Consider the following 21890-nt stretch of genomic DNA (forward strand, 5'->3'; position numbering starts at 1 on the left):
AAAGTGGGAGGCAGACTTGATGCTGAGGTTTATTCAGGAATGAGGGGGGCATCGTGCTTCAGCCTGCTGGAGGACAGAGGTGGGATTACCTCCCCTCCATCTGCCAGCACAGCACTTCCCATGGGGGTGTGCGTGGAGGTGACAACACGTGTCACCGTGGTGCTGTCACGAGAAACCTCTGCCTCTGGGTGGGTGGATGGAAGGAAAGGAGTGACGTTGTTACCGGTGGGTTGCTGTCCTCTGAGGCACTGCACAGGCAAAAGGAGGCTCTGCTTGTCATGGTGTGGTGGCTGCTGCTGTGTGTTTTCATCTCTTTAATACCATTGGGCAAGGACAAAGTCAGTACATGAGGAGGATTTTAAAACAGCTTTCTTCTGTCACCGCTTCTGTCCACACTGCTCCTGCCTTTTGGCTTTAGGCAACAAGTGGTGCTGCTTCCTGCTTGGGCACAGGCACAAACCAGCCCTTGACACTCCCATGCTGAGGGTCTGGCAAGAAGAGGTGAGAAGTTACACTTATGTTTTTCCCTTGGCCTAGTGCTGGGGATCGGATTTGTTCCCACCAGGGAAGTCTTTTGTCAAGATCTCACTCATTTCTTCACTTCTCTTCTTGTCAAGGAGCTCCATCTCACGCAGTTTCTGCAAAGTACAAAGGGGAAGGGCTGAGTGGGGAGAATACAACAATGTCTGTCTCCCTGATAAAGCTACATGCAGAGATGGAAAGAAAGGCTGAAAACCTCTATCCCACTTTCCCCAGATTCACACCTGTCCTGTGCCATGAAGGTGAATACTCACTTCTCTCCCCCATTCCCTGCTTGGGGCTTTAAGGTTTCTGACACTGAGGGGTTCCCCTCATGCACTGTACAGGCAGCGCTGCCAGGCGCCTCTGCTTAGAGAAGACTGAGGAAGACCTCATCAACACTTCTAAGTACCTAAAAAGGGTGAGTGTCAGGAGGATGGGGTGACACATTCTTCTGTAGTGTCCAGTGACAGGACACGGGCTAATGGGCATAAGCTGGAACACACAAAGTTTCACTGAAACACAAGGGAAAACTCCTGTGTTAAGGTGAGGGAGCCCTGGCACAGGCTGCCCAGGGAAGGTGTGGAGTCTCCTGCTCTGGAGGTTTCCAAACCTGCCTGGTTGTGTACCTGTGTGACCTGATGGAGGGTAACCTGCTTTAGCAGGGGCTTGGACTGGATGATCTATAGAGGCCCCTTCCAACCCCCGTCATTCTGTGATTCCATGACCCTCACATACCTGTGAGATTTCAGTGAGGATAATCCTTTGATACTTCTTGCCCTGTCCTAGAGCTTCCATCTCTGCCAGGAATTCTCTCCTCTCCTGAACTTCCTTAACCACTAACAGATAAGAGAAAACACTGTGGAAAGAGGATTTGGACAAAAGGCAAGAAAACATGTTTCTGTCAGGATGTGAACCCCTTGAACAATGGTCCTGCTGGGAAATGACATCTGCTGTAACACTCATCTTGTGCATGGCACGAAACTACCTCAGTAGTCCCTTACACAATGGGAAATGCTTCTCCTTACCATCTTCTTACATCTTGCAGGAATGGTAACTCACTAGTTGTCTTTGCACAGACAATTTCCTGTTGCTTGTGGGCAGTGTAACCAGTCTGTGGAGGGAGAGAGAACCTGCTTAAAGCCACTGAGGTTCATTAGTTAGCATGCATCACCCAGTGACAGCTCCCAGCACCGGCACAGGCACTCAGTGCTGGCTGCTGCTTTGCAGCACTGACCTGCAGCCAGCTACCTCAAATCTTGACACTTGTATCCTCTAAAACTTATTGCAAGCTGAGCAAAGTCAGCAACACTGGCTTCTCTGACGCTGGGACCAAAGTTCCCGTGTACACCTTACTCCAGTGTTGTCCATCTTTGTGCTGCCCTGGTGAGGTGCACACACACATTGCAGATTCAACCACTGAGAGGTATTAGGCAGGAGGCTGCCATCCCAGAATACTCTGCAGGCCAAAGTCCATCTCTGCTTAAAATTCTCCTTGACATTTAAGCTTTTTAACTGCTCTGATCTTGGAATGAAAAGAAACACAGCCCATACATGGTCAGGCTGGCAAGTCATTCTCTATGTTGATTTACTGGAAAAAGGAGCTGCTGTACCTGGGCTTCCTGCCCAGGCCACCCTGTGTGTCCCTGGGGCATGATCAGGGGACTGGAACATCTTTCATATGAGGAAAGGCTGTGGGAACTGGGGCTGTTTAGTCTAGAAAAGAGAAGACTGAGAGGGGATCTTATTAATATTTACAAATACCTAAAGGGTGGGTGTCAGGAGGTTGGGACGTCCCTTTTTTCTATAGTAGCTAGCAACAGGACAAGGGGTGATGGGATGAAGCTGGAACACAAAAACTTCCATTTAAACATAAGAAAAAACTATTCCACTGTTCAGGTGAGGGAGCCCTGGCACAGGCTGCCCAGGGAGGGTGTGGAGGCTCCTTCCTTGGAGGTCTTCAGGACCCGCCTGGACATGTTCCTGTGTGACCTAATCTAGTTGAACCTGCTTCTGCAAGGGGGGCGGAATAGATGATCTCTAAAGGTCCCTTCCAACCCTACCATTCCATGATTCCCCTGCCCAGGCCACCCTGCCAGCCTCTGGGCCATTACCCTGCCAGCAGTGTTAATTTTGTGCAGGGTAGCCCAGGGAGCCTGAATCTGCCAGCAAACCCATGCAGCGTAAGCTCTGTGAGGGCGGCTGCCCCACAGCGTCACTGCAGCAAGTCCTTTCTCTTGGAAACTGGGCTTTGTGCCTCCCTCTGCAACAGGCTTCAGGATCCTGGCAGTGCAGGCTGTGAGCCCAGCCCTCAGAGGAAGCCAGCTTCCCAGGCTTCCTGCCCGCTTTCCTCCAGGGAACATAAGGACGTACGTTCTTCAAACCGGTCTGGCTCAGGTATCTCCTCTTTCTTTGTCTGAAGCGGCATCTGCTTCACCTCTTGTTCCACCACATCCTTCCCCGTCGCTAAGATGTTTTGGAGCCTTTGCTTCTCCTTTTCCAAATCTCCTGTGAATGCCACAGGGAAAAAATAAAAGAGCCTGTGTGTGCAGGGAGGTGCCTGGCCACACCGCTGCCCACACTTCTCCCAGTGCCAGAGAAAGCGTCGTGCTAAGGACAGCCTGTCCCCAGGCCAAGCTGTGGGGACAGGCACATGCAGCCAACCCAACCTGCACCAGGGGCTTCATTCATGTTTGTAAGCTACAGAATTACAAAGTACTCCTCTCTTAAGCAAAGACTAAACGTGACCCGGCAGTGTGGAGGCAGATGGCATCCTGGAGTGTATTAAGAAGAATTTGGGCAGCAGGTTGAGAGGGGTTCTCTTCTCCCTCTACTGTGCCCTGGTGAGGCCTCATCTGGGGTACTGTGTCCAGTTCTGGGCTCCCCAGCTCAAGCAGGACAGGGAACTGCTGGAGAGAGTCCAGCGCAGGGCCACCAAGATGATCAGGGGACTGGAGCATCTTCCTTATGAGGAAAGGCTGTGGGACCTAGGCTGTCCAGCCTGAAGTGAGGGGGGACCTCTTTAACACTTCTAAGTATCTAAAGGGTAGATGTCAGAAGGATGAGGCAACACTTTTTTCTGTAGTGTCTCTCCAGTGCACTACAGGACAGGAGAAAGGGCAATGGACATAAGCTGTAACACACAAAGTTCCACTTGAACACAAGGAAAAACTTCTTTGGTGTTCAGGTGAGGGAGCCCTGGGCCAGGCTGCCCAGGGAGGGTGTGGAGTCTCATGCTCTGGAGGCTTTTAAAATCCACCCAGATGTGTTCCTGTGTGACCTGATGTAGGTGAACCTGCTTTAGCAGGGAGTTGGACTGGATGATCTCTAAAGGTCCCTTCCAACCCCTGACATTCTATGGTTCTGTGACTGTGAGTCCCTGTCACCCCCCTAGCCAGCAGGCAGAGGTCAGTGAGCACTTACAGCAGATGTTCCCTCAGAGATCCGTTTTTGAATCATCTCTGAAGACAGAAAGCGTGAGGATGAGGAGCAATTAAGACACTTCCTGCTGCTACTGAGATTGCGGGCAGGGGATTGAAGAGGAAGATAGGGACTGGGTTGCATAGGCTTTTCATTAGCAGTGTTTGCAGACTTACTCGTCGCCCCTGGCCTGAATTTCTCTCGGGTGTAGGCATCTCCCGCCCGGCAGACCTCAGCAGGTCGGAGGTGTGGTATAGCTGAAAGCGTGCTCGTCCGACAGACAGCTGGGCAGCGAACAGGCGCTGCGGGTGCGCGCTCTTTGCTGGACGTGGGGCGGCACTGGAGCGGCAGAGTGCCTCCTCCTGGAGAACAAACCAAACATAACGGCAAGTCAGACAGACGGGAGCCTGCCGGGTGGCCCCGGGATACCACAGGCATATCTACGTGTCGATCCGCTGTTAGCACCCCGAGCGAAGGGCCGTGGTGCCACAGACGTCCCGCTCTGGCTGTTGGTGTGCGCTGGCACGGACAGATGTCACTTCCAGTCGCATCCTGTGCCCTGGATGGCCTTCGGGGACACGTCGCGCCCCGCGTCCCCGCGTCTGGGCGGCGGCAGCAGCTCCTCGCCGGCGCCCGGGAGAGCGGCAGGGCCGACACTCACGTTCCACGCAGTCCATCAGGTATCGCCTCTGGGAACGCGTCAGCTGCGCCTCCTCCATCATCGCTACGAAACACACGGGCGTACGGCTGAAGGCCGAGGGGAGGCGGGGAGCTGGGGGGGCTCTTCCCCCGCCCCCAAACACGAAACCCCGGGGCGCTACCTCGGAGCAGGTCCCGGGTGCCGGGGCTGTAGCGGGCGGCGCGCGTATCGCTGCCCGCGGCCGCCGCCGGGGCTGCCGGCGGCTCCATGGCCGGGAGCGGTGCGACGGGAACGGGCGGCGGCGGCGGCGCGGCGCCATGGCAACGGCGACGGCGCTTCCGGCAGCGGAGCCGGAAGTGGGCCCGGCTTCCGGCGGGCGCGAGGCAACATGTCTGACAACGAGGACAAGTGAGAGCGGGGGTGGCCGCGGCAGGGGAAGGCGAGGCGAGGCGAGGCGAGGCGTAGTGTAGTGTAGTGTAGTGTAGGGCCCTCGGGGCATCGGGTCAGGGGGGCGTGGCGTGGCGTGGCGTGGCGTGGCGCGGCGCTCTCGGGGCATCGGGTCAGAGGCACCTGCGGCAGGCCCGTCCTGTCTCGGTTTGCGACGCGCGTGTCTCTCCCCGCAGCTTCGACGGGGATGACTTCGACGATGTGGAGGAGGATGAGGGTCTGGAGGACCTGGAGAATGCGGAGGAGGTCGGTCGGTGGGTGGGTGGTGGTCTGGCTTCGGCCGTCGCTGGGTCTGGAGAGGCCCGAGGGGCTCTCCCGGTGTGACGGTAGGAGTAGTGGAGCTGAGCTGCAGCGCTGCGCTGCTTTCCCCAGGAGGGACAGGAGAACGTGGAAATCCTCCCCTCGGGAGAGCGGCAGCAGGCAAACCAGAAGCGGATCACTACTCCCTACATGACCAAATACGAGCGAGCCAGAGTCCTGGGTACTCGTGCCCTCCAGATTGCGTGAGTATTTCACACAGTAGCCAGAGCTTCCCCTCCCTTCCCAGAGAAAACTGCCTTCCTTCTTCCTTAAAAACCTCAGACGTCATAGAATCTCTTCCATGACTTCCATTAGGACGCAAGGAAATGGCGACAAGTTGCACCAGGGGAGATTTACGTTGGAGATTGGGAAGAGCTTTTTCCCTGAGAGGGTTGTTGGACACTGACACAGGCTGCCCAGGGAGACAGGAGTCCTCATCCCTGGAGATACTGAGATGTAGTTAAGGTGTTGAGGAACATGGTTTAGTGGTGGGCTTGGCAGTGTGAGGTTAGTGGTTGGACTTGATGATCTTAAAGGTCTTTTCCAACCATAATGATTCTATGGCTGCTGAGCTTACAGATTAGCATCTTGGTCATCACTGAAGCACAGGACCATGGAGCTCTTTGGTTGCTTGTGAAGTCTCTGTGGCTGGGGCCGTGGTACTTGTGCCCAAAGACAGGGCCATCCAGCAGCTGCAGTGAACTTTCCTGGGTGATGGGGAATGTGCCAAGCTGATCATGATTTCTACCCTTTACAAAGGAGGCAGTGAGGGCTGGAAAGCTCAGAGCTGCTTTGCAAAAGCCAGTGTTGGAGGGTGGGAAGCACCACAACATCTTCAGCTCATACCACGGGGCTGTAGGAATTGGGAACGAAGTTAACCAACCTGAAATCTGTTTTCAGTACAGTGGCATTGTGGCAAGTTGTAAGATTTTAAAGCATCTGGCCTCAATTATAGTAGGTAATAACATTTACATAATAGGTAAATAATAGGTAATAAAGATAAGGCCTCATCAGTAATAGCAGTAACATTTAAATCCCGTTTAATCGCAGTTAAGGCTGTCTGCTCTCAGCTTCATTCATTGACCTGTGCAGGGCTGTTTCGATTATGCATGTCAAAGTCTGGAACTTTTTGGAAGACTCTCTTATGAGCCAGGTGATTAGGCTGTGGCAGGGTTTGGCTGAAAGCCCATCTCTTGTGTTCCACCGTGGATGTAGGCACCTTCAGAACGATGCCTCCCCTCTACATGGTTCTGAAGTGTGTAGGTAGTGATCAGATCTCCCCTGAATTGTCTCTTTTGACAAGCCTTTCTTTGCAGCCTTCACTCCCTGAAGCTGTTTTGTGCATGTTCTGTGAAGCGTTGGACGGCAGAATGATGAGGGAGAGGAGATGGGCCCATGCCAGGCCTCTCAGCCCCAGTGCTCTGGTGCCAGGTTCCACTTCACCTACGTCATCTGCCTGGGTGCTGAACCGAGGCCAGCTGCAGCCCCCAGCGGCCTTACCCACACATAACCTGAGCTTTCTTTGCCTCCTCTGTCTAATGAGCAGATACTGTCAACCCTGTTTGCTTTGCTGTTAACAGCCCTCTGAAAAATGCTTTTAACTTTTGCTTCCTAGAGGTGAAGTGCAGCATAAATGCAACCCCTCCTGTCCCCTCCCCAAACAAAGCCTGGAAGATGTCAGCAAATCAGAGCACAAGACATGTGCTGCAGTTGGAGGAGGTTGTACTCACTGTAGCATTTCCACCTTCCTCATTGAGTTAGATTCAGACCCACTGTTTCCCTGGGTTTTGAAGTACAGCAGAGGGTGACTGTAAGGGTGTGGATCTGTGTGTGGATCTGATCAGCCCTCAAGCAGCAGCCAGTTCACTCAAGTGATTGTTCATGTTCTGTCCCAGGATGTGTGCCCCAGTGATGGTGGAGCTGGAAGGAGAGACAGACCCCTTGCTGATCGCCATGAAAGAACTCAAGTAAGTCCCAGCCTTTAGCCTGTTGATTTCCATAAAGCCAGCATTTAGCTCCTTTTCTCCTCCTTCCAGCATTTAGTAGCTTGTTCCAGTACTACCTCATCTTCCCTTGATAACAGTGAGTGCCACAGTTGCCTTCCCCGTCTTCACCTTGGGACTTGTCCACAGCTGCTCTGTCCCATCCTAGTTGCTCATGCAAAGTACAGATGATTAGGAGTGCTCTGACCTCTTCTGCTTTGGAGCCCAGGTGTTGTTTATTTCTGTGATGAGAGCCCAAGGTGCTCATCTTTCTGGAACTGGGTTAATTCCCCAAGTGGAACTGATTCCAAGCAGACAGCTAAACAGACCCCTGCATGAAAAAAAAAATAGAATAAAAGTCAGGCTGGTGGTGTAGAGACTTTGTTAAGAATGTTTGTTTCCCTCGCTCTTGCACTCTTGGCTTACTGTGTTTGTAGGGAAGCACATCCCCTGCTTACAGGAAGACAAAACCTTCCTGGCTGCAGCAGAGGCAGTTTTTGGATGGGCGTTAACAGGCCCATCTTTCCAGAGCATAGCTGGCTGCTGCGACCACAGTTTGCCTGTGTGGTCAGTGACCTGGATCATGTGCAGGTATCCTTCAAGCAGAGCAACTGGACTCCTTTACTAATGAAGTCCCTGTTCTTGAACTGAATTGTCGCTCTGCTCCCTCACATTCCTTAGTGCACTGCAAGTTGCTCTTGCAGTTTTTCTGTCTTCCCTTTGTCATTGCCAAAAGCTCCTTAGTTCCTGTTCCTGTCAGGTCTCCCAGCTCAGTGTGTGTTGCGTCTGGCTGCCTTTAGAGCATTAGCTCTAGGAAGTTAAGTCAGGGTGTAGCAAAGTATAGTGGCACCCTGCTCTGTGCCAAAATTCATCTGGAGCTCTTGACATGAGCTTACAGCTACTTTGCTACTGGAAGGACAATAGCTCTGAATGTGATCATTAAAGAAGTCTGACAAGGTTGAAACCTGATGCCCTGATTAGATTCCAGACTGTCTGATTCATGTTCTGCTGACTTAAATCTGCCTCCATTAAGTTGATTTGTGTTCAGCACTTTCTTGCTTTCTCTTCGGAAGCACTGTTGGCAGATGCTGTTGCTTCACCCCAGCTGTACCAGGTTTTGGTACCTGAAGAGTCCCTGCTTGGATCCTTCCTACAATGTAACTGCTGCTCTCAGGGTGCAGAATACTGTGTAACTAACCGCTTGTCATGAAGGTTCTCAGAATTCTGCCACTTTTGAGGGACTTGTGGGGAAAAATCTTCCATCAAACAAGAAGCAGATTTGTTCTCCAAGACCCTTGATTGGTCTGGGTTTTTTTTTCCCTAGTTGCTGTGTTAGGTGTTGTCTCATAGTGGGTTCAGATCATGGGGCACAAATCCTGCCGTAGCAGCAGAGGGCTGAGGTTGTTTCGAGTCTGAAGGTGTTGAGCACTTTGCACCTACAAAAGAGGGAAGGTTGTTGGGACTTCCTTGTGCACCAAATCAGTGGTGCCACACAGGTGTGTTGCTGAGCTTAGTGAAGCCACGGAGCACCTCAGCTCCCGTTGCCTGCTGAAGTGGTGTGGTGAAGGCTCTGGTGTTTGTGCTCACCGCTCTCTCCTCCCTTCAGAGCCCGCAAGATCCCCATCATCATCCGCCGTTACCTACCGGATGGGAGCTATGAAGACTGGGGTGTGGATGAGTTAATTATCACAGACTGATCAGCCTCCCAGCCATTGCGTTGCTTCTTCCCTTCTTCCAGAGATGTCTCTATTTTTTTTTTGTTTATAGTTGTGTAAATAAATGATAATCCTCCTCAATTTAAGTTAAATGTGTTTTGGTTTTTTCAGTTGTCTTGGGTTTTTTGACCCCCACTTTCTCTTTCACCTCAGTCTTATGTGCCTAAGAGAAGGCTCTTTTATTTCTCTATACCAGATTGGTTGTTATTCTTTCTTTCTGTGTCCTGGGCTGTAGTAGTAAGGTTGGGGAGCAGAGTGCCAAGGTTTTCTTTCAGCTTTTTTTTTCATCTGCGATGGCTCTGCCTTTTAGCTAGCGTAAAGAATGCAGTCGCTGCTTCCTGCTCCTCCCTAGTTAGAGGACCAACAGCCAATTGAACTCCTGCTGTACAGAAATGCAGGTACTTTGGCTTCAGAAAGACTCCAGCCCTCCACTCCTGTCCCTTCTTAACACGGGACACCTCCGTTGCTTCCCTTTAGACAGTTGGGCCTTTGTGCCCTGAGCAGGTTGCTCTGGAAACCCCCAATTTCCTCTCTGGCCCAAGCTGGCTGTGGGGCTTCTCAGGAGTATCATAGAGCAGCTCTCATCAAATCACCTATTGTTTCCCTGCTGCTGGTGCTTATCAGAAGTGGGGATCCCCTTTCAGTGGCGCTGCCCCAGCCGGAAGCACGGTCGTGGTCCCACCAGCTGAGCTTGTTGCTACAGTGCTCCTCCTACTCATAGGCCTGGGGGTGGGCCTGCTGGGCCTGGGGGAATGGGTTCTCTCTGGCCACCTCAGTCGCTTCTTTACAGTGGCACAGCAGTAGTTAAATCCCAGAGCTACTTTAATCTGTGGTGCGATGACATATGGGCCATTGGGCCTCTCCAGGTACCTGCAGTCTCACTGCTGATGTGCAGGGAGGTTACCTGCTGAAGTCAAGAGTTAGGTGGAGCCATTGCAGCCTCATTTGGGCTTCCAGCCAGCCACCACCTAGTTTTCTTTTCTTAAATCTATGTGCTCTAGGGTTCTTGCTCTGCATGAAGAAGATCTGAGCTCTTGGGCAGGACACACCGAGGCTTTCTCAATTACCTTATTCCAAAGTGCTCTGGGAAATGCGGGGGTTGGGTTGTTTTTTAAAGAGAAAAAGAGGGAAGGTGCACTTCCCCTATGGTTTCTGCTTTACTTTGATTTTTCTCTTTACACCGGTCCAGGAAGAATATTTCCAGCCAGTTTGTGCTACAGCTTGTGCTCGTATATAAAACGTGTGTTCTCCTTCCTGCCCGTGTGCTCACTGCCTGCACGTGAGCATCCACATCCCAAGAGGGGCTTTTATATCCACCTGCCTGGGAACTCAGCTCAAATAACCAGCCATGAATGGCATTCTCTTACTGCTCCCTGTAAAAGCACCTTCCTGTGTGCGCAGGAGGGGCTGCTTTTGGAGGCCCACATGGGTCCCTGGGCAAAACGACAGGTCAAAGGGAATGTGGAGACACTTGCAGGTGTGGGTTATGGAGAAGGGAGGAGTTGGCTGCGAGGAACACAAATGCTTCCTGGTCCAGGCCATCCTTAACCAAGAAAAGGTTAATTTGCAGCACTGTGGCCTTCAGCCTTCTCCCCCCACCCTCCGTGGAATCTTTTAATCACGTTGGTGTGGTGAAATTTCAGCCCTGAAATGGTGCCTTTGTGCAGTCGTTTTGGCGTCCGCCATGGAGCGCGGGGGTCGTTTTCTTGTCTTATTTTAAATGGCTCCTTTGTTCCCTCCCCGCCTCCCCTCCCCAGCCTTGCATCTGTATCAGATACGATTAAAGGGATAGGGAAGGATGCCGGGCCAGCTCCTGCTAGGCTACAGGAGGAGTGTTTAACCCCTCTGTTACCAGTGGCATTCTCAGCCCTGTCTCTTGCTTGTGAAGACCCTCCTAGGTGAGAGGAGGCATCCCCTTCCACTAGAGAACGTTTGAGGCAGAGCCCGCTTGCCTTCTGAATTTGCTTTTGGAAGAGCTGGAGGAGGCTACCCTCTGTGTGTGGTTAAGAACTCTCTTTTCCTGCTCTTCTGTTCATCCACACCGTGTCCCTTCTCTCTCCCACCCCTGTGATCAGCTCTCCCACCCCTAACTCCACCATGGCTTCCCTTCTTCCCTGCACATACTCCTGACCTGCTCAGCAGCACGGTAATTCCTTTCTGGACTCTTCCCACATCCTGTAATTTGGGGTAGAGCCTTCTCCTCCTCTCCAGTGAATGGCCACAGCCCTGTTTTGCGTGGAGCAGTTCAGCTGGCATCACCATTGTTAGATCCATTAAGCCACTCTGCCACTGATGCTCCTTGGCCCTATATGGGACTTTATCCAAGCGCTTTGAATGTGACTTAGGAACTTGTTTTACTTACTGCACTCACCTGTAAAGCGTTTCGTGAACACAGACTCACTGGATCGATCCCACGTGTCAGCACTGAAACCTTTTGGAATCAATTTGTGATGGCTGTGGAGTCTCTGTTGGTGGGGGTCCTACCTTGCTAAACACTGAGAGATGTTCTTAAGCAGACTGATGCCTGCTGTACATTTTGCTTCCCAAACGTCTTCAGAGAGACTCCCAGGACCTGACTACACCCAGGATGTCTTCTTCAACATGTAAGAAGGTGCACACCTCTGTCCTTGAGTATATTTTCTCTGTGTGAGTGTATTTAGGTTCTTGATTGTGGAAGGCAAGAGGCCAGGTGGGAGGGGTTGAGTTTCTACAGAGAAACTCAGAGTTGCTTCCAAAATACACCAGTTTGTCTATGTGAGGGAGGTTTATTCTTGAGCATACGTCATCTGCCACCTGGTGATGAGGAATCAAGGCAAGAAACCCCAAGGAACTCCCTTTCTGGAGAGCATTAACAATCACACTAGAAAGTTCTTGGGTGAAGCGCGTGTGAAACTACTCCTCTTAATTGCATGTGCTGAATCTTATCTGAAAAGCAGAAATCAGTGTTGCTACATTTCTCACTGAAGAAACAACTGGAACTGGGGTGTGAACAGAAGATGGATTTCATCTCCCTGAAGGAATCTGGTAAAAGAGTTCTGCCTGTGCCCTCTTCGTGCCAGGCAGAGGAAGGCTGTGCACACAGGGTTGGTGTGGTGGGGCCCATCGTACACTTACTGGGTGAGAAAACAGAGACTTGCAGGAAAGAGTTAAAAAAACCCACAAACCCAGACACGTGAAAATGAAACTTTAAAGTTTATTATTCTGTATGTTTAATGCAGAGTTAATGTTGCTAGGACAGCAGAGAGGCTGGGGAAAGGGAGGTGCTACTTGCATAAATAAGGGGAAAGGGCTGGAAGAGGTTACATGCGTGCAAGGAGCAAACTTTCTACGTGATCTTTTCAGACACCACGAGGATAAGTCATCCATAGCTAAGGGAGGCAGGGAGGGCATCTGACAGGTCATATCGGCAGAGGGATGCGGCAGCACTGGTCACAGCCCACGTTTGGTCAAAGTATTCTATCTTTCTGGACTGGATTATCCATTGGGAGGTCCCACGACACGTCTCTGCCATCAGTTGCTGGGAGTCAACTTTTCCTGCAGCAACTTTTGTGCCAGTTCACTCCCTGGCATGACAAACCACCCCAGTCCTGGAGGTGACAAAGGAGAAGTAAGCAGACTGTCCTCGAGTGTCGGGCTAAAAAAAAAGGAGATTGATCTGACTGTGAGAGCTGGTCGCTTCCAGTTGAAACCCAAAGGGGAAAACAAATTCCCGTGCACCTAAATAGGCTTCTTTTCTGTCTGCTCATCCAAGGTTGGGTGCAAATCTACCTTGCTTAAAGCCGCAGGAGTTACCTGTCCATCCTCAGAGTAGGTAGGGAAGTCTTGACTGACTGGAAGACGTGGTGAACAAATGAGCAGGGATGCACACCCCATCAGCCTGAGTTTGGAGTGGGGCTTCAAAGAGAGTGCTGGAGTCAACTCGGGGTGTTGGCCGGTGCATATAGTAGCTTGCTTTGTGCCTCTTCGTTTCAGGCAGACACAGTCAGACGTGGAAGAGCGAGGACCAAGTTTGCTCAGAGGGGTTGGTTCAGGGTACTGAAGAGATTAGAAAAGGCTGAGATGCCAGAAATGCCAGATGTAGATGAACAGTACAGAGTAATTGTAATAAAGGAGGATTCACCCACAGCACCTTAGTCATTCGCTCGTCCTTCCCCACCTCTCCTGCACCTCTATTCACAAACATACAGGCGTTCTCCACGTGGGAAGGAGCGTGGGGTTAAACAGAGACAGGAGAGAAGAGGCGAGGAGAAAAGCAAGGCTGTAGCTGTGGAAGTCATCAGGGAAGCAAGCGTAGGGAGGTCTTCCAAGGGGGTCCAGGATCTGTGTGTGTGTGAATCTTAGGCAGGACTGCCACACGACGCCCATCACAAGGAAGCCGTCGGCGCCACACTCCCCTCCTGCTCCTCCCAGGACAGGTTCCCCGAGGCCGTTGGCTGTTGTGGCCTGTTTGTTGGAAACACTTGCTGACTCCCTGGAACGGTGTGGGGAGGGGAAGGAAAGGACAGTCTCTCTCCACCCTACAGCCCGGGTGGCGCGCAACGAAACCCGCCACAGACCAGTCACTCCGTGTCTAGAATCCTCCTCGTGTAGAAGGCCAGTGAGGTGTTGCAAGCCGGGGCCGTGGCTTGCGTGAAATCGGTAAAAGGCGAAAGGACGAAAAACCTTCCTCTAGGTGGGTGAGCCAGCGATAGCCGAGGTCAAGAGAGGCACTTGTGTGTCCTCAGTAGGTTCTGGTGGCTGCGTGGCACTGAGTGACCTCGGAGTTCGGAGGCTCTTCTGCCTGTGCTGATTCTTCGGAGCCTTTCCGTCGCTGCTTCGGTCACCGGCCCCCGTTCCCTACGGCCTGGAGAGAGTCGTATACACGGGCTGTTCCCAATGTGTGGGGCTGTGGGACTGTGGCACGGAGGGCGCAGGGTCAGAGATGGCAGTGTAAAGGGGACGTTGGGAAGGTCCCATATAGGAGAAGGCAGAGTAGAGGCCGGAGGCTTGGGTGGAATGGCTGTAGTAGGGTCCCGAGGGCTGGTGGTCCGGGTAGTCAAACTGTGGCCTGGAGATGGAGGGGAAGGCCGAGCCGTAGTGGGGCAGGCTCAGGGACGTGTAAGCTATCTGTGAGGTGGAGGGCTGGTCGGCGTAATGACCTCCGGGGGCGGACCCCTCCGTTTTCACCTGCGCCTTGGAGTCCACCACCGGTGAGGTGGCGGTGGACAAGGAGACTCCGTGCTGCTTGGAGATCCAGGCAGAGTGTCCGCTGGCCGCAGCCAGGGCGCTCCCGAGGCCGTAGCCCGCGGCCGCCGCGTAGCCCCCAACGTGGCCCGGGTGGCCCGCGTGTCCGTTGGGTGGCAGGTATTGGTCGAACTCGTTGACGTCAAAGGTCTCCATGTTGGACATCACTTCGTGGCTGATCTCCCCGATGTCCACGTTGCCAAAGTCAATGTGGGGCTTTCCCCCTTCCCCCAGGGAACGCCCTTCTCGTTTGGAGTCGGCTTTGCCTGCCTGCAGCTCGGTCTTGGGGGTGGTGGGAGGTGTGGGGGGCCCGTGGCTCTGGCCTGCAAAGTGAAAATCGTTTAGGGGAGGGAAGAGAAAAGAGGTGAGTTACTGCTTTATGCCTGGATTTAGACACAGCCCAGCTCCACTCCTCCCAGCGTGCTCTTCTCCAGCAGGAGAAACCCCAGTGGAGGGAGAAAGAAAGAGCCAAACACAAACCTTCTTAATATCATGTGCAAAAAGAGAGTGGGCACAATGATATCTTACCTGAGCAGAGGAATGCAAGTGCCCCTGAAACTCAGGCACTTTTCCACCAAGGGGATTGTTAAGCATTGGACAGGGCTGCCCAGGGAGGTGGTGGAGTCCCCAGCCCTGGAGGTATTTAAAAGACGCATAGCTGAGGTGCCGAGGGACGAGGGACATGGTTCAGTGGTGGGCTTGGCTGTTTGAGGTGAGTGGTTGGACTCGATGATCTTAAAGGGCCTTTTCCAACCGTAATGATTCTGTGATCCTACGCTGCTGACTCCAGCAGAGTTGGTTGGGTCATGGGCAAAGTGTGATCTACATCCCCACGGCTTCCACCGTGACAATGTGGGGGTTTTTTTCGGGCCTCCATGTTGTCTGTAACTTGTCAGCAGGCTCATTTCAACCAGGGACTCACCTGAGGAGTGTTCTGGGTGACCGTCGGACATGGGCGACCCTTCTCCGGGATGCCTGTGGTCCAGGTGGGCGTTCTTGTAGTGGGCCTGGATGGCAGCGGCGCCGCCGGCCTCGCCCTCCCCCTGGCCTTCGCCCTCCCCTTGCGTGGCTTTGCCGTTTTTCCGCCGGCGGGGCTGGTACTTGTAATCGGGATGGTCCTTCTTGTGCTGCATCCTCAGCCGCTCCGCCTCTTCGATAAAGGGCCGCTTGTCGCTTTCGTTCAGCAGCCTGCCGGGGCGGTAAAGAAGAGAAGAGGGGAAAGAAAGGGGCAGGGATGTCAGAAAAAGAACCACACACTTATACACAGCGTCGTGGGACGCGGCACCTGAATCCCGCTGTCGGGGTGTTGCACCGTTGAAGGTATTTGCCGGGACAACAGGGAAAGCTCGTGAGCGTTTCAGTGGAGACAGCAATGTTATCCTCCTCCTCGTTAATTACTGAGCCCTGGCACTGGCTGGTGCCAGCGCTGGGTCACCCTTCCCCGGCTGCAGGATGCTTCTCACCTCAGGAAGTTCGATGCAGTCTGTTACACTGCCCAAAAGCAGAGTGCAGCCTTTCGTGGCTGTGTAAAATAAGGCTGCATGAGCTGCTTTCAAAGACCTTGGGCGAGTTGAAGGCAGTTGGGATCATCCCTCAGACTGAGGCAGTGCGGCACACCCTCACTACCTGCAGTCCTGCCTCCCCCATATCTTTTGCTCTTCCACCGGCTGTGTTTATTCCAGTTTAACCTCCCACCCTTTCATAGGTTCTGCTCCGAGTTTGAGGCTCTACTGAGCACAAGCGGCAGTGACTGGTGGTGCCTCCCCAGTACCCATGTCGCTGCGTGGAGCTTGCTGGGCCTTTAACTGCCTTGAAATAGCCTAGAAGTGAATTAAATACAATTTTGAGGTAAGAAGGGGTGTGTTCTGCCATTCCTGGAGCTCCTGCTCGCCTTGGACATTGGTAATGCAAAGGGCTGAAGCACAAAGGGCAGCCCTCCTTGAACTTAGCCAAGCAGTTGTGAAAAAATTAGCTGCTGTGTTGCTAGCCTTGTAGAAATAGATGAGCTTTGGTCTCTGGATGAAAGGCCCTGCAGGAATGTAAGCTCCTTCTCTGTATCCCTGCCAGATCCCTGGACTGCTCTAGTTAAGACAGGCTCTTGGAGGAAATGGTGAAGTGTGCGGTCAGGATGGCTCAGAGCACTTGCAAACGAGATCAACATCGTTGCTGAAGCCTCTAGCAGCACCTCAGTTGGAAGCACTTCATTTTATGATTTTTCCTCTCAAGGGCATCCTGCTTTCAACCAGAAACCTCAGAAGGGACCTGTCCTCCCACGACTGGTAGCTCCAACAGCTGTTAGAAATGGCAGGGCTCCCAACTGCCAAAAATTACTCCATTTATGAGATGTCCATGACCCTTTTCTCCCCAGCAAAAGAGCTACCTGGTGATGGGACTATGCCAGCACCTTGGTACCCCTGAAGCCCTTAGCACTGACACGTGACCAATTCTGTTAAAGCATAAAAGCCTGAACTGCTCTGAAGAGGAGGCATGGCTAAAGGAGCACACAGATAATTCTGGTGGAGTCAGAGGGGTTGCCAGTGAGTAATGGGTGGGTTCCTAAGAAACCCTTTTCCCCCTGCTCCCTGTGCATCCCCTCAGCCAGCAGACAGAAGGTGTATGGCACAGGCTGGAGCCCGTTACAGGAACCCTGACCTGGGTTCACTCCAGGCAGCCTGAGCAGGTCGCAGCCACACACCACATTCCTCTGCTGCCTTAATCCTGGAGATTAAAGCAACTGAGCCACCGTGAATCCAACACCAGCTTTCCTGTCTCCTGCCACCATACACCGTGCTCACACGTCCTGGAGGGCTCTAATCCCTCAGCCTGTGCTGCTCCGGACAGTTCTTCAAGGGGTCCAAAGGGACATCATAGACAATGCTCGTGGGCATTGTGGACTGGGAAGTGGCCTTGCCTTGGCAAAGCCTTCATCCTTGCAGAATGCCTCCTCTCAGGGGCAGAGGCAAAACCTGCATCCTTGCAACCCAGGACACTTCACTACAAGTGACTCTGGCATCTCTATACTGCCAGCCCTGGTGCTGTGGCTGGGAATGAAAGGTCTGTTACTATGTGGACACCTCTGTGTGTGAGCTTGGGTTTGCAGGGCAGGCTGCATGGCGAGCTCAGAGCAGAGCAGAGACTCCCATGGGGACTCTCAGCCTCCCAGATCCTTCTGGTGGTTGTGTGAACCAGAGACACTCGAGGCTATGCAGGAGTCAGATCCCTGCCCTCTGAGCCGTGTTTGAGTATCCCACCTCCTCTCCCTTTGGCAGCAGCCCACGGGCAGTGCCACCAGCAGGACAGCAGCAAGTCCACTCCCCACCTCTTTGCCTTCTCATTTCTCAGGCTGCCTTCTCCCTCCTCCCTCCGGGAGGGATCAGAGCTCAAATCGGCTTTAACAAAGTGAAACTGGTGCGAGCAGGCAAGGGCCAGGAGATTTGGGGGGATTTGGATTTCACTTGCTTCCTGCCTTCCCCCTCCTGCCCCCCACGCTCCCCAGGCCCTAATGCAAAGGAATCTCGCACGGGCAGAGAAGTTATGGATCACAGAGCAAAGCCCTTCATGGGGCTTAACCGAGCCCTCGCCATCCTCCCCAGCGTGGAATGCTCGCCCCTGCCTGGGCTGAGGGAGTGGGGCTAGTACCAGAGGGGAGTGGGGTGAGCATCCAACTCCGGGAGGATAAAGAAGGGCTAAATTCTTTCTGCCCGCCCCTCGCAGCCGCCCGTCCTGCCGCCTGGCATGGCACCACACCGCGTGCCAGCGGCCAGAGCCCTGGGCCTGTGCCGGCGCTCAGCTGCCGATGAGTCAGTGCGGCGATGGGGTTGGGCGTTGGGGCTGATGCAAGCCAAGGGAGCAGAAAGCAGCTGGGTGGGCTCTCCTCCACGGCCACGGCCTCGGATTTTGTAGGCACGACCCTATTCCCTCACGCAAAGATCCCTCTGTCAGCTCTCTTTGCTCCTCTCTACTCAGCCTTCCTCCCCTTCATCCCGTGCCTCGCTTGTCTGCGGCCCCGGAGGTGGTGCTTGGCTGGCATTTTGGCTGAGAGTCATGCCGACATTTTCAGCAGCCGACCTCCATTTGAGAGCTGCTCGCTGCCCCACCCCGGGGAAGGAAAGCAGCCAAGGCTGGATTCCATGACCATCAGCCACAGAAACTCTTCCTTCTTTTTTAGTACATTTGGTTTCTGTTGTCTCCAGCGACAGGACTAGGGGCAATGGACACATAAGCTGGAACACAAAATGTTCCGCTTAAGCTCAAGGTGAAACTCATTTGGTGTTCAGGTGAGGGAGCCCTGGCCCAGGCTGCCCAGGGAGGGCGTGGAGGCTCCTGCTCTGGAGGTTTCCAAACCTGCCTGGATGCGTTCCCTGTGTCCCCTGATAAGAGATGAACCTGCTTTAGCAGGGGGTTGGACTGGATGAGCTCTGCAGGTCCCTTCCAAGCTCTGCCTTTCTGTGATTCTACGATTCAGTTTGTTGACTGCAGCTCTCACACGCCCTGTAAGTGGGCACAGACCAGAGGAGGTGGATATGGGCCTGTGCTCAGGGCCAGGGGGCAGTGTGGCCATCAGAGCATGTCCCGCAGCCTCTCCCAACAAGGGCTGGGGCCCGTGGAGGACGTGGCAGTGGCACAGAGACGAATCAACCCCCCAGACCCAGGCCTCTGCAGCCCATTTTGCACGTGGAATGGCGCTGGAGCTATCACTCCATCTGAGAGCTGCCTTTGAAGAAGGTTTGCCAGGCTCAGGCTTCCCCGCGCAGCGCCAGTGGCTGGGCACACGCCTGGTTTAATGGCAGCCCGCGAGCAGTCTTCTGCTCACCAGCGCTCCTCTCGCTGCCGGGTAGGGTTTGGGTGGCCGCCTTGTGAAGGTGAGGATAAGTGAACAGGCAGTGCTCTTTGCAGGGACACTCATCAAACGCTTGAGGCTAAGCCCTCCAGAGCAAGGCCTATCTGTTTGCAGTCGTACCAATGCATAGGAGCTATAGCTCGGGCACAGCATGGGTGAGGGCAGCGGGAGCCTCAGTGCAGGGAAGGCCCAGCCATGCTGTGGCTGGAAGGCGAGGCTCAAGGCTACTATCCCAGTAACCTTTGGGTCACTTTCCCTGGAGTTTTGTGGGCTGATGTTTCTCCCCAGCCTCTCAGAAAGACAAGCGTATGGTCCTACCCAGGCCAGACACCGACTGCACCCATCACCCAGTTTATTCGGCTGTATGGGCCCTGGAGGGGCTGGCACAGCCCATCGAGCTACAGCCCCGCTCCAGGGACACTCAGAGAGGTGTTCAAGCAGAGCAGCTGAGTGGCAAACCCAGCAGCACGCAATAACTCCAGGCCTGAGCCCACAAACTTCTTTGCCTGACCCGTGCCCTCTGGCCCTAAGAAACACCTTGGGACCTTGAGTATCGCCTGGCAGCAACGTCCCCCTGCTCTGAGCCCCATACAGTCAGCAGCAGGAGCTGTGCCCTGGGGAGCAGGGAGCCACTCAGCTATAGGAACATGGCCACGGCCCACTCAGTGTGGTATCTCTGGAGGATTTCACCGCTCTGCTACATTTTCAATGGAAATGCAGTGTCTGGAGGGAGGCCGTTGCTCTAAAATCTGGCAGCATTTTGCAGTAAAGGAACAGTACCTTGAAATAACACTTTGGGAACAAAAAACCCAAAAGGTGGGTTCCTCAGCCCCACTCCCCCACCCTTTCCAGCAAAACTGCGCAGTCCAGAGGCTGGCAGCAGAGCTCCAGGCAGGAGCGAGTATTGTGGTAAAAGCGAGGGAAGGGAAGGCAGTGGGGAGCAAAGCATGAAAGAGCATGAGATTAAACATCTGCAATTCTAGCCTCCTGTTGGCTTCCCAAAGGAATCCCTTTGCTGGGCTTACACCAGACACCGGCAGGTCAGGGAAAAGGGTTGGTGTAGCAGAGGGAGAAGCTGATGCCCAAGGGCTTGAGTTCCTCGTGAGCAAGAGGGTTGGAAGCCAGGAGGAGAGCTCAACATCAGCTGCTGTGTGTGTTGCTTCTGCTTGGAAAAACGTCTTGGCCCACCCAAGGTTTAGGGCTTCCTTTTTCCTTCCACAAAACGCCGTCAGGGCAGGAGAGTGAAATGAGAGGGCCCGGTTGCACCGGTTGATGGAGGGTGAGGTGGGAAACAGTGCTGGGGACTTGTAGCAGAAAGTGTTTGGAACAGGTTGATGGGGTAATGTGCAGAGACCATGGGGTGGGTAAGAAATGGCAGGGCCAGGCTGACACGCTTGGCGTGGGCACGACAGCTCCCTGCACAGCCGTGAGCCGGCTGCGAGCCATCGGAGCAGCCCCTCAGGCTGCCGGAGGAAGGAGAAGCAGGTAGGGAGGGTACATAAAGGCCCCAGGGACCTGCACAAAGCCAAACTCAAAATGGGAGCAACTGGGGGGCCAGAAGGATGTGTGTGCTGTTGAGAAGGGAGGGCATCTCTCTGGGTGCAAAGGGAGATGGGGCTCATTTGAGCCAGCCTGTTGCAAGAGAGCCTGTTGAGGCTGGGACAGGTGCAGATATCTTCCTTTCTGCCAAACCTCAGCCCAGTTTTTAGCAAGGTCTCTCCTTGCTCGTGTCCCTGCACCCATGCGTTCTGCCAAAAGTGGGAAGGACAAGTGTAGGGCTCCAACCTGCCGGCTCCGTTCCCCTGACCTTCCTCCTCGGCTGTAACAGTTTCCCGCTTGCTCTGCGGTACTGCATGGAAAATAACCCCCGTTGGTGTTGAGACCTGAGTTCAATCAGGCTTGAGGGAGCCACCAGTGAGTTAAGTTGGACGAAGCCTCAGCCCGGTGCCTGCTAGCACACAGCTTGGCCCAACGAAGAGGGCGAACCAAGAAAACAAGGTCTTCCCTGGCAGTCAGGGAGGAGAGGACCAGGACGAGAGTGTTGTGGTTGGGAACAAGAGGGGAAGTTAGTGGGAAACACATGGAAAGGTCCGGCACCCAGGAGAGAGGTGAGCTCTGCTGAGGAAGCCATCGCTACACCAAACCAGCACTCTTGCCCCAGACACCAGCCGTGCCTCCTGCGAGGGGGCTTCCTGCAGGTAAGCGAGTTCCCTCAAGGGACACCCCTTCCACCCTGCTACGTCCTTCCACGTGACAACACCGTCCTTTCCGGGACAACCGCGCACCTCGGCCCCCGTGCTCCCCCTCCGCCCTCCTGCCCGCCCGCTCTTACCTCCAGAGCTTCCCCAAGGTCTTACTGAGCTCGGCGTTGTGGAGGTGGGGGTACTGGTCAGCCAGCTTCCTGCGGGCAGCCTGTGCCCAGACCATGAAGGCGTTCATGGGCCGCTTGACGTGGGGTTTGCTCTTGTTACTTCCATTGACCCGGACGGGCATGGGTACCAGGGTCCAGTCATAGCCGCTCAGCACCTGGCTGACTGCCTCGCGGATGCACACCGGGAACTTGTCGTCGTCCGCCTCCGAGTCCTGCTGTTCCTTCTTGACCTTCCCCATCTCCCCGTTCCCGGAGCTGGCGAGGTGTGGGGAATTGTCCGACGCCATGGAGGGGCCTGGTGAGAGGCAGTGGTGGTCTTCGGAGCCCACTGGGCTCATCTCCACCTCTGAAAGGTCCTGGTCGTCGGCCATCGTGGCTCTCGAGCCCTCTCTCTCCCTTTCTTCTCAGTGTCCTTCTTCTCACTGGGGAAGGG

At 54.1% G+C, this 21890-nt stretch overlaps 3 protein-coding genes across 4 annotated transcripts; 1 reads left to right on the forward strand and 2 right to left on the reverse strand.

Moving 5' to 3' along the window:
- Positions 1–16: 16 nt before the first annotated feature.
- C1H22orf23 (chromosome 1 C22orf23 homolog) lies at positions 17–4875 on the reverse strand. Its single transcript, XM_062012423.1, has 6 exons — positions 4761–4875; positions 4601–4663; positions 4116–4301; positions 2893–3027; positions 1258–1358; positions 17–638 (listed from the first exon to the last, which is right to left on the reverse strand). The coding sequence occupies exons 1-6, from the start codon at positions 4846–4848 to the stop codon at positions 534–536; spliced, it is 678 nt and encodes a 225-aa protein (XP_061868407.1). The 5' UTR covers positions 4849–4875; the 3' UTR covers positions 17–533.
- Positions 4876–4935: 60 nt separating this feature from the next.
- POLR2F (RNA polymerase II, I and III subunit F) lies at positions 4936–9109 on the forward strand. Of its 2 annotated transcripts, XM_061988941.1 has the most exons (5): positions 4936–4987; positions 5203–5272; positions 5399–5529; positions 7222–7293; positions 8915–9109. In XM_061988941.1, the coding sequence occupies exons 1-5, from the start codon at positions 4968–4970 to the stop codon at positions 9003–9005; spliced, it is 384 nt and encodes a 127-aa protein (XP_061844925.1). In that variant the 5' UTR covers positions 4936–4967; the 3' UTR covers positions 9006–9109. The 2 variants fall into 2 exon arrangements, with proteins under 2 accessions (XP_061844925.1, XP_061844926.1); XM_061988942.1 differs by lacking the exon at positions 7222–7293.
- Positions 9110–12196: 3087 nt separating this feature from the next.
- Positions 12197–21867, reverse strand: SOX10 (SRY-box transcription factor 10). Its single transcript, XM_061988943.1, has 3 exons — positions 21419–21867; positions 15169–15434; positions 12197–14569 (listed from the first exon to the last, which is right to left on the reverse strand). Exons 1-3 carry the CDS (start codon positions 21826–21828, stop codon positions 13860–13862), a joined length of 1386 nt encoding a protein of 461 aa, XP_061844927.1. The 5' UTR covers positions 21829–21867; the 3' UTR covers positions 12197–13859.
- Between the last annotated feature and the right edge of the window lie 23 nt (positions 21868–21890).

This window comes from Colius striatus, chromosome 1 (assembly GCF_028858725.1).
Source record: "Colius striatus isolate bColStr4 chromosome 1, bColStr4.1.hap1, whole genome shotgun sequence".
Lineage (NCBI taxonomy): Eukaryota > Metazoa > Chordata > Aves > Coliiformes > Coliidae > Colius > Colius striatus.

Coding starts and splice junctions, on each gene's coding strand:
- C1H22orf23 (XM_062012423.1), bottom strand. CDS start 4,848: ATGGAGCCGCCGGCAGCCCCGGCGGCGGCCGCGGGCAGCGATACGCGC. Junction 1,359..2,892: donor GCCAGACCGGTTTGAAGAAC/GTACGTCCTTAT, acceptor CTTATCTGTTAG/TGGTTAAGGAAGTTCAGGAG. Junction 639..1,257: donor TCCTCACTGAAATCTCACAG/GTATGTGAGGGT, acceptor TGTACTTTGCAG/AAACTGCGTGAGATGGAGCT.
- POLR2F (XM_061988941.1), top strand. CDS start 4,968: ATGTCTGACAACGAGGACAA. Junction 4,988..5,202: donor ATGTCTGACAACGAGGACAA/GTGAGAGCGGGG, acceptor CTCTCCCCGCAG/CTTCGACGGGGATGACTTCG. Junction 7,294..8,914: donor ATCGCCATGAAAGAACTCAA/GTAAGTCCCAGC, acceptor TCCTCCCTTCAG/AGCCCGCAAGATCCCCATCA.
- SOX10 (XM_061988943.1), bottom strand. CDS start 21,828: ATGGCCGACGACCAGGACCTTTCAGAGGTGGAGATGAGCCCAGTGGGC. Junction 15,435..21,418: donor ACCTTGGGGAAGCTCTGGAG/GTAAGAGCGGGC, acceptor CCGCCCCGGCAG/GCTGCTGAACGAAAGCGACA. Junction 14,570..15,168: donor TCACCCAGAACACTCCTCAG/GTGAGTCCCTGG, acceptor TTCACTTTGCAG/GCCAGAGCCACGGGCCCCCC.